The sequence below is a fragment of the Colius striatus genome, chromosome 4, assembly GCF_028858725.1.
Source record: "Colius striatus isolate bColStr4 chromosome 4, bColStr4.1.hap1, whole genome shotgun sequence".
Classification (NCBI taxonomy): domain Eukaryota; kingdom Metazoa; phylum Chordata; class Aves; order Coliiformes; family Coliidae; genus Colius; species Colius striatus.
Window position 1 is genome coordinate 46,063,083 of NC_084762.1, and position 10,795 is coordinate 46,073,877.

The 10,795-nt window shown below is 49.3% G+C and overlaps 2 protein-coding genes across 2 annotated transcripts; one reads left to right on the forward strand and one right to left on the reverse strand.

Moving 5' to 3' along the window:
* Nucleotides 1-1,291: 1,291 nt before the first annotated feature.
* LOC133625367 (beta-keratin-related protein-like) lies at nt 1,292-1,621 on the reverse strand. The gene has a single exon (XM_061995872.1). The coding sequence runs from the start codon at nt 1,619-1,621 to the stop codon at nt 1,292-1,294; it is 330 nt and encodes a 109-aa protein (XP_061851856.1).
* A 2,199-nt stretch (nt 1,622-3,820) lies between these two features.
* Nucleotides 3,821-4,655, forward strand: LOC133625368 (beta-keratin-related protein-like). The gene is made up of 2 exons (XM_061995873.1): nt 3,821-3,897; nt 4,305-4,655. Exon 2 carries the CDS (start codon nt 4,326-4,328, stop codon nt 4,653-4,655), a length of 330 nt encoding a protein of 109 aa, XP_061851857.1. The 5' UTR covers nt 3,821-3,897; nt 4,305-4,325.
* The last annotated feature ends 6,140 nt before the right edge of the window (nt 4,656-10,795 follow it).

Below are 10,795 nucleotides of genomic sequence, written 5' to 3' on the forward strand. Positions count from 1 at the left end.
GTGGCAAGTTGTGTGTCTTTGGAATAGCCACAGCATTTTCCTTTGCAATACTCTGTCACTCTCTCAAGGTCCCGCAGTTGGTCAGGAGTGAAGTTCCAAAGCACTGGAGGTGAGGTGAGAAGTTCCCTAGACATCTGCCCATTTTCTCCCACGTGCCATTCCACCCATAACTATCCAGCCTTGGGGTGGATCTTTGAGTGACACACACAACAAATTGTATCACCCTAAGCAAGACATGGAACACCTTCAGGAGACACAGCAGCAGAAGCAGGAGGACTGGAACATCCCGTGGTTATACAAAATCCTCAAAGGCTGCTGTAGTTAGCCAGAAGGAGAAAGGGGAGGTGAAAGAGTGGGAGAAAGTTTGGCTCTCTGCCTTCACCATGGATTGGGTGAGATTACTGATGAATTCTGAGAGAAAAAGCCCGAGGTACAGGAGTGACAATAATGTCACACACCAATAGCAGCTGAACCCCGTGACCAATGATATAATCACATCGCAGATTGACCGTACCCAGGAAAACACAATACTGATTGTCATCGCTCTCCCGTAGGTGGTAAACAGCACCACAGGGAACACGGAGCGTGTAAGAGTTTGCATAAGACCACCACGTAAAGAAACGAGCCAGCACTGTAACCAGCCTGCCTCGTTGAACTAATAGAATAAGTCTGTACAAACCATTGGCTTTAGTGCACTCTGTTCAGATTTGTCCTTACTGCAATCCTTCAAGCTCGCACTGCTCTAGAATGTCAGGGGCAAAAGAGGAGTCTCTGTCAAACCCAGGAAACTGCAGAGAAACCCCGGTTTTTACCAAGGGAAGAACTCTTTTGCCTTCACAGCTGGTGAGGACTGGAGAGGAGGGGAAAATGAAGCACAACTCTCTTGCACACAATGATGCCCAGAATTTTTAATGGGAAAATCAAAGAGTAGCAAGAGCATGAGCAATGCAATTGGGACGCTGAGTGCAGCTGAGAGAAGTGCCTGCTCTCACAAAAGCCTCCAGTCCAGCCATGCTTCTTTTGCAACCGCCCTCCAAGGCTCTGGCAATCCTGCATCAGCAGGAGCCGATGCGGCAGAAGGGAGCGGCAGGTCTTTGTCGGGGAGCAGCAGGTAAGGGTGGGAGCAGAGCAAGAGGGGCACGGACAGAGGTTTCCTCGGGAGGAGGCGGAAGGGCAGCGCGGGCCCCTTCCCGCAGGCGGGGCGGGGGCAGCTGGGCTGCGCTGCAGACCATGGCCACGCTCTCAGGGCTGGCTCCAGGCCGCTGGGCCACGGGCAGCCCGTCGGCGGGCTTCAGTACCAGAGATTGCCCCGTCCCAGAGGCCCGCAGAAGCCCCGGCCCAGCCCGGCCCAGCCAAAGCCCCCGTGCCCCAAGGAGCCTCCGGAAGCGATGGGCACGCTGGCAGCGTTGAGAGAGCTGCCCACGGCAGCCGAGGCGCTGGACCCCACGTTGGTGCTCTGAGGGAAGGAGCTGAGGATCGGGCCCGGCAGCGTCACCAGCACTGGCGAGGGCTGGATGGTAACGCTGGAGTCGGCACAGCGCAGGACGCACGGCTCGTTGCAGCTGTTGGCAAGCGGGGCTGGGCCGCAGGCAGCCGGCGCGCACGGGCTGTAGCACGACATGTCTGGCGGAGGGAGGCGGCCCTGCAGCAACGGGAGGGAGCAGAGGGCATCAGCTGTGGGGACCCGTCAGACCCCCAGCTTGGCTCCACTCAGAGCAGGCACAACTGCCTGGAAAGTTCCCTGCCGTGCCAAGAGAGACCAAGGCCGGCTGCTGCACTAATCAGCGGGGAGGAAGCACCCAGCAAGTGCTTAGACGAGACGGGTCGTCCAGCCTCAGCCCTCAGCAGAGACCTTGCTACAAAAGAGCCCCACCTGCCTCCCTCTCGGAAGGGAACAAAGCCTTCCATCTTCACTCACCAGCTCACCTCCCAAAGAGGGAAGCAGAATGTATTTTCAGGCTGGACAGTCTATCAGAAGGACCCCATGCAGAAGGGAAGCAGAAATTTCCCTGACAGAAATCCTCCCAGCAGCGAGAGGAGGAGGGAGCTCAAGCTTACCGAGTTCACTGTGGAGAGCAAGGGAAGAGACGTGGATGGAAGGGGATGGAGTGGCACAGGCTTTTTATATGGTGAGCCAGCGCCTCAGGAGGCCTGGAACACACCTTCTTTGTGAAGCATGTTGACAAACAGCAATTTGAGGCTTGCAGGGCATGGCCAAGAGATGAAGCACTTGTCTCTTTCATCTGGAAGCTCTGGCTTGCGTTTCCCTGTTGGGTGGGAGCACCGTGATGCATCGGATGTCGGCTCCTCGAAGCAACGGCCATTTGCGGTCCCACGGCACTTCACCCAAAAGGGTTCCAGGAGCTGCAGGCCCTGTGTGTGGGCTGTGCACATGTGTGCTGGGGAACGTGACTGGCCCTCTCAGTCGGGCCTGCAGCTGGGGAGCACTCAGCAAGAACAGGACTCCGACCGCCAGAGATGTTCTGGCGGAGGGCCAAAAAGGGACTCTCAGTGACATTAGGAGAAGCATCACTGTGAGAAAGGGTGGAGGCACTGTTCCTAAAGGTGGCCAGATAGCTCTGTATTGGGTTCAAGATCAAGGAAGAGCAGGAAAGGGAAGACAGAGAAAGGTCTTGTTCCACGGAAATGTATTGATTCTACTTTTCAGAATTCTCCTTCTCAAAGTGAACAGTCTGCCCCAAGAGTGCGAGCTCACAGGGACAGCAGAGAGGAAGGAGCAGCAGGGCTGTACTCAACTCCTCTCCCTCCCCACTGCGGCCTTTGGCCTTTGCTGGTGCAACTGTGCTCAAGTTGCTCTGTGCTCCAGGAGCATCCAGGAGTGGGAAGGTCCGGGCACGTCCATGCTGTGCTCCTTTGGCTGCTGTTCCACCCAGGAGCATGACAGGATTGCAAGGAGTCAGCAAGTGGTTGGGCAAGACGCAAACCACCGTGACAGCAGCGCACAAAAAGCTGCATTTCTGCAGGAATGCGGACACGAGGTTGTGCCAAGGATCCTCTGCACGGCTGAATCCATTTCCCACAGAGCCCCCGTGCCAGGCCGTGGATGGTTCTCACTGAGCTGCAGCTGAGGCCTGTCCTTGTGCTTCAGCACTTTTTGGTGATTCACAGGTGACTCCACGGTGGTCTGCCGGTGCCACCTGGCAGTCAAAGGGCCCCGAGTGTGCCAATCCATCCCTGAGCCAGGGAAAACAAGCCAGACCCTCTGGGTCAGTGGCCTGAACAAGCCACCCAGTAATGATGCAAGGGTGTGCGTTGGTTGGGAAGGCTGCACCAAAGCAAACAGATCCACTGGGTGATGGCTGACTTTCAGCTGTGAGTCAGCAGGCTCCTTTGTTCCTCTCCAGGCCCCTCTCCAGAGCCCTTGCTTCTCCTCAGGAGAGTCGTGAGTAAAATACTGGCAGGTCAGACAAGGACAGTGCTGTTACTGAAGAAAACGCTCTGGGCTTCCCTGACTGCCGACAACAGATCGACTCGGGTGTGCTCCATGGGCAAAATCCCATGGAACTGGTGGCCACCTCCCCCGGGAAGGGCAGGTTATGCACAACATGGCCTCATGGCCTGAATCTGCTGCAAGGCTTAAGCAGCAACTGGAATGAGGCCTCAGACGAGCGCTGGTCTGTGTGAGAAACGTAATTGCTATCAACAGAATCATCGCAGTGCTACCCAGGATGAAAAGGGAGCCAAGCATTTCAGGCAAAACAGGCATGTCTTTCATCTACCTGCAGAGCTTGGAGAAGCCAAAATTGCTGTTTCTCAACACGCTTCATGTTTGTGTCATTTTTCAGCTCCCCTGGGGCTCTGGGCCGCAGTATAAAAGGGAGTCCAACTCCCAGCTCCTCTATCGTCTCCTCAGCCTTCCTCTGCTCTGTCATCTCGGTAAGTCTCAGTTCATTTCACCTCTTTTCTGCTCGCTTGGCAGGACGGTTGTCGTGGAAAGGGCTGTGGGCATTTGCATCCATTTTCCTCGGGAATGGTCCAAGATATGAAATAGGGCATTGTTTGGCTCTTTTGCCAGCCACAGATCTTTGCAAGGCTCAGGACATACGGCCAACACTCTCTAACCAATGTCTGGGCCGTTCCTCCACCATTCCCTGTTCCTCCGGGATGCTCCTTTGGCTTTATTGGCGTGAGAAGGAGCTTCCTCAGAAGAGCCAGTCCCCCCATAGAGGTCTTCCTTCGTGGTGGGAAGGAAGGAGGCTCACTGAGGAGAGTTTCTGCAGAAGGTGTGTGGGGGGCCTCCTGAGGCCACAGCTGATGCCCTCTGCTCCCTCCCGTTGCTGCAGGGCCGCCTCCCTCCGCCAGACATGTCGTGCTACAGCCCGTGCGCGCCGGCTGCCTGCGGCCCAGCCCCGCTTGCCAACAGCTGCAACGAGCCGTGCGTCCTGCGCTGTGCCGACTCCAGCGTTACCATCCAGCCCTCGCCAGTGCTGGTGACGCTGCCGGGCCCGATCCTCAGCTCCTTCCCTCAGAGCACCAACGTGGGGTCCAGCGCCTCGGCTGCCGTGGGCAGCTCTCTCAACGCTGCCAGCGTGCCCATCGCTTCCGGAGGCTCCCTGGGGCACGGGGGCTTTGGCTGGGCCGGGCTGGGCCGGGGCTTCTGCGGGCCTCTGGGACGGGGCAATCGCTGGTACTGAAGCCCGCCGACGGGCTGCCCGTGGCCCAACGGCCTGGAGCGTGGCCATGGCCTGCCTGCGGGTAGGGGCCTGCGCTGCCCTTCCTCCTCCTCCCGAGGAAACCTCTGTCTGTGCCCCTCTTGCTCTGCTCCCACCCTTACCTGCTGCTCCCTTCTGCCGCATCGGCTCCTGCTGATGCAGGAGTGCCAGAGCCTTGGAGGGCGGTTGCAAAAGAAGCATGGCTGGACTGGAGGCTTTCCTCACCACTTTTCTCAACTTCACTCAGCCTTCCAGCTGCGTTGCTCATGCTCTCGTTACTCTTTGATTTTCCCATTAAACATTTTGGGCATCATGTGTGCAAGAGGGTTGTGTTTCATTTTTCCTTCCAGCCCTCGGCAGCTGTGAAGGCAAAAAGGTTCTTCCCTTGGTAAATCCAGGAGTTTCCCTGCCGTTCCTGGGTTTGGCAGAGCTTCCTCTTAGTTTTTTCTGACATCTCATAGCAGTGGGGACGAGACCCATCTCGGGTGACAGCTCTTGCGCAACGAGCCCCATTCATCAGTGGCGCACCTTGGAAATCACCAAACAAAGTAGTCGGATGGGTAGTTTGTGTTTTCTGTTCAAGTCCCCGTGCTGTACTGATTACAGGCAGGGACTGAAGAGGCTGCTGTGTGGGTACGTGTTGTAGTTGAGAAAGGATACGCTTTGGAGCAGCTAGATATTCCCTTAGTTTGAATAAAGATGGCAGGGACAAGTTGGTGCAGCTGGCAAGCTGCTTCCAGTTATTAGGAACAAGTGCTGCGTGCTAATCAGCTGAGCCCTGTGTGATCACATGGGCGGAAGCAGCATATCTAAGGAAGTAGGCAGCAAAAGAAGGTTGGCTTTGAGTCAACCCTGTTGGTTGCGCTACATTGCCCCTGTGCACTCTTGCACCAACTTCTCTACGTCCTTGTAGGAGCATCACTCGCTTCCTCACAACCCTGCTGGGTCAATAACAGACCCGGACGGGCCTGGCTGCTTTTTGTGCCACTGCCGTGGTGGCCGTCCTGAATCTGCCAGTCCTCTCCCCATTCACACGTCTCTGCTATTTCACGGGTCACTCTCTTCCTTCCCAGCTGTTTGCTGTACTGGGAGAGATGCAGCCTGTGCTGAGATCCTGGGTGACTGCCCAGAGATCAGCTCCATGATGCCATGGCCAGACTAGCGGCACATGCTCGGTCCTGGTGAAAATCCACCAGTCAGGTGTGGGTCACTCCTGTCCACGTGAGCTGGTGGTATCGCTCCAGAATGGACGGGGAACGTGGATGGCGACAGGTTAATCTCAGCATAAGACTTTTTGGTCTGTAATAGAATAAGTGGACATGAAACCACCGAGAGCAAATACAATTCCTGAAGGAAACGTTTTAGCTGTGCTAATTTTACTTTAACTGGAGGCGCCTGCAGAACCGATCTCTGCATCACCCTGCCCTCTGGGTTACTGCCTGTGCACGTGTGTGAATTGGTTTAGTCCCTCTTGTAGTTTTACACGTGTGAGGAAACCCGTGTCCAGGTTCAGGGAAATGTGGGTTGGTGTGTGTCCTTATTTTCTAATATTTGTTCAAGATACAGTGCATCTCAGGTCTCTGTTATCCTGTCTTCTGCTGCCGCCACTTAGCAACTGGGCAGGAACTTCTTCTCAAATACGTTAGTCACGGAGGCATTGCTTCCATCACTAATTGGCTTGGCCTTGGCCAGTGGCAGGTCCATCTTAAGAGCTGTCTGGCACTGGCCCTGTCAGATACAGTGGAAGCTTCTAGCAGCCGTTTTCTTTTTTGTTAAGAAGCCACCCCTGTAGCACCCTGCTACTAAAACCTGGCCACGCAAACCCACTACAGTCCTCTTCCTGCTGCTTGCGTTTCTAGGCGGAGCACCACCGGGATGTCTTCAAAACATCATAGATCCTGGGAGGTCTCCTCTAGCAGGTCCATGGAGGGTTTTGCTGTTTAGTAGGGGCATTTTTTGGTGTTGAGACGGGGCACTTTTTTCTTTTTTTTTTTTTGAAACTTGGAATAATCTGGTATTTTTTGTGAAAAAAACCTTTTTCTCTCTACTTCCTTTGTTTTTAAGAAATAAAAACGTGTGAAAGTTTGACAGTTTTGCCAGCTGAGAAATTCTCCTGAGCGTATTATCACTGTTCAACAAAAGTAGCAAATGGTATTGCAGAGATTTAAGTATTGACAGGACAATCTGATATTTCCAAATTTTGATCTAACTCATCTCTAGGTCAAAACAGACATTTGGCAAAAGCATTTTGACTGCCAGTTGCCTCCACTAGTACTTTGGCTCATTCCTCTACCTTTCCATCCTTTCTTCCCCGATTCCAGCTGACATCTTTTGTCTCTGTCACTCTCCCAAGTGCAGTGCCCTATCAGAGTGACTGTCATTCTTTTTGTGATGCTGGGAGGTTGCCCAGAGATATTCTGGAATTTCTTTGAAAGGACCTCTAGTGTTGTCATCCAAAGGGGAAATATTTGAGAAGTCGTTAGTAAACAAGGGTATTCTGGATGTATGTTTTTGCTTTAGTCTCTCACAGGGCCTTTGAACAAGACTGCTTACTGCCTGCAGGGTACCTTCTCCTGTTACTCTGACACCTCATGAATAAAAACTGTTAAGTTACTAATTATCCCAGGTGGTTCCTGATACAATGCTGATGCTGAAGCACCAAAAATAGAGCCTCTCTGAGAATGTACTGGAGCCTATAGAAGAAAGATGGATACTTTCTCCATATTGAAAATGAGAAATAGCTCAGTTTTGAGTTTCTGGTGACGTCCAGCACAAATAACTGAGGAAGAAGTTGTTTAGAGCATTATATGACAATTATATGCCAGGGCCAATGACAAAGCAGAGAAATGTAATATAAATAAAGTCAGTTTTTGAAGTGTTTTTACATTCATTATAATTATTTAAATCTGCAGCCTGATCACTGTATAAGTGGACACTTCATTATTTTTGATGGAGTATCAAGAGACTGTACTCAGCAGACAAAGTGCTTTTGCTTTCCAAGTTTTTTATATACAACAATAAAATTTTTTTTAAAAAGAAGAAAAAGTTGAAAAGTATAGCTTGGGCTCTTGACTTCTGCTAGGTTTTTGTCCCTTGTTACCTGTTCTCTCTCTTAAGAAATCACTCTACTGCCATTTCCGCCGTTTGTCCATCACTTCTTTTTTATCCCAGCCGTTAATCATAGAATGGCAGGGGTTGGAAGGGACTTTTAGAGATCATCTAGTCCAATGCCCCTGCTGAAGCAGGTCCACCTACTTCAGGTCACACAAGAACACATCCAGGCAGGTTTTGATGGCCTCCAGAGAAGGAGACTCCACAGCCTCCCTTAAGTTGCAATAATTGTAGCCAATCTTTGTGGGTTTTTCTCCTCTTTTTAGACTAATTTTAAACAGAAATATTGACAGATACCATGATTCCGCAATGTTCTTAAGATAAATGCAAAAACAAAGGTTGATAAGGTATTCTCAGCAAGAAGAGAGTGAGGCTCCCAGCCCTTCAAACACATGTAATTATTTCTGCTAAACTGAAGGACATAAGTATGTGCCCCGTCGTTTGTGTCTGTCTGACAAAGTGTAGGTACAAATAAGGAAGGAAATGGAATGTACTCAGTGCTTGGCTGAAGGCCATGTTATAAGTCGTATTTTAAAACATACCTAGAAAACAAGGAGGTGTGTTTTTTGTCAGGTGTTTGACATAAGTAAGATGTTATCACTTTTCTTACTAGCTGATGCCTATACAAGTTTGGTTGGCTGGTGGAGCAACTCCAAAATCAAAATGCTTCTTGTGGAGTGTTAGTATCTTGCCAGTATAAAATCTGTTCTGTTAGAGATGGTTAATGCTCCACTAAGGGAGAATTTGATAGAGGGGAAAAATCCCAAGTGGCTATTAGATACAATGGAAAATCAAGGCTTCAGTTACTCGTGTTCAATGCCAATTCTGCTTTAGCAGAGTAGGACAGGGCTCATTTTACACCCACCCACTTGAATATGCTAGACAGAGGCAGGAAATTACTGTGAAATGCTGTCTTTTAACTCCCAAGGAGCCATGTCCATAACATTATTAAGGAAAAAAACAAACCAAAATGTAGTTAAATATTTAGTGATGTTGTACTCACCAATATCCTAAAATAGTCAAACAGAAAAAATTACAAATTAAGGATTAAATAAACCTTGCAAAACTGAACAGTTGATAAAATAATCCTAAAATGAATGCTGCTGTTACGCACCATCTGCTCCTTTAGGCACAGGTATTAAAAGTTAGTCTTGACCTGCCTAATTTTGTATTTTTAACTGACTTCCAAGCTTTATCAAAGTACAAATCTGCTTTGCTAAGGGAGTGAGCGCTGTGTGCACAGCCTCTAGGCTGTAGAGGAGCAGCCATGCACTGCCACTTTTTTTATTTTTTATTTAATAAGGGGAACGGTTTTTGTCTAATATATTAAAAGTTTGGGAAAATAGTGATCTCTATGGAGTCACTCCTCAGAGTGCAACAAAAATGAGCTGTGTGGAGATTGTTTTTTCCACAATATTGCTTTTCAAGATTTCTTGATAACTTAAGGCTACATTTTCAGAGCTATTTGCTTTTTCCTCTTTGCCTTTGTATTGTTCCTGGCTTCTGAAATACTGTTTCTGGGTTACTGTCATCCTAAATCCCTTTTCCAAAGGAGAAGGTTATCTGAAAAATTAAGTAAGCAAGACAAAATAGGAGCATGAGCACACAGGCCATACTGATGGCAGACTAACTACTCATATCTGAAATGTTCCTGATGCTGCTTTGATTGTTACTCACCTGTTACTTGGGACTTACGTTGCCTGAATGCCTTTAGTATAGTAAACCAGCTCGTCATTGCCATTTGAAACTCCCAGGAACATGCCAAATAATAGATTAGTAATGGTATGGACAAGTAAAAGGCCACAAGAAACATGTAATGATTGCAGATATGTTCCAGCTTTTGGAGCAAACACACTGGGCAGGACACAAGGGCATAGACTTACTGATGTCCTGTGCCAGGATAGGGCCGCTGCGTTACGTTTTGTTTCTCAACATGTGATAGCAATCCTAGAAACAAGCCATCTAAAGATAGTCCTTGGGTCAGTGGTGAAATGGATCTTTACTTCAGAGTGTATGAATAGTACCTCTGTGACATCAGTTAGTTGCCGAGCCAGTATATAAAACTCTGTTATGAAGTGCTTCAGTCATCTGGTTGCTGTGTGATAAAGGATGGGTTTATTTGCTTAAGTGTAGCATTAAGAGCAGAAACAAGTGTAGCCTGTGTGGTTAAAATGCTGCACATCACCAGTAATGGTCAGAGAAGGGGAAAAAAAAAAAAACCAAACACCACCAAAACCCCAGAACGCAGCAGGCAAGCACTGGCAGCACTTCACATAAATGTAGTTTTCTTTGGAGGTTTCTTATGCAGCTGCAATAGCTCTTGGTTTCAATTCAACCTTTGTGGGTGTAACCTTAGAACAGGGTAAATGGGTCACGTAAAATCAATCACTGCTTTTCAACAGTGCTTCACAGAGCATTATATATATATATATACACACACATATATCACTGTAGATATAAGACTATTAAACGTGTGCATCAGCCTATGAAAGCAATTTTTCTTCATAGGTTTATTCTGGCACAGAGCTTAGCGACAATTATATATGAGCCCCAAGGGAGAGATGGTAACGTTCCAAGATTTGTACTGCAAAATGCTGAGTCTAAGTCATCAGAATCTTAAGCTGAATGACAAATGTTATTTTTATTTTTGGAAGGGGATTATTGATGAGACATTCCTCCAGCCCTCAGCACACAACCTCAGCTGTCTGGCTCTTTCTCACTGCCTAGTAACAGAGAGCATCTGATGCTCTTATATGGTCTCTTGCCTAGGTCTGTCGGTCATGTAGCTTTGCAGTAGTTAAGGGGTTTGTGCCCACTTGCAGATTAACTGGTGTCTGCAGTGTAATGAAGGAGACTAGGAAAACCTGAACTTGGAAGATCGTCATTAGATACACTCAAACACCCTTAGCAATTACTCCTCATTAACATGTCTTCCTGAGTAAATATCTACATTAATGCAGCTTCCTGTCCCCATCCCCTAACTGGAGAGAAAAGCTGAGAGCAGCAAGGGC

Coding starts and splice junctions, on each gene's coding strand:
- LOC133625368 (XM_061995873.1), top strand. CDS start 4,326: ATGTCGTGCTACAGCCCGTGCGCGCCGGCTGCCTGCGGCCCAGCCCCG.
- LOC133625367 (XM_061995872.1), bottom strand. CDS start 1,621: ATGTCGTGCTACAGCCCGTGCGCGCCGGCTGCCTGCGGCCCAGCCCCG.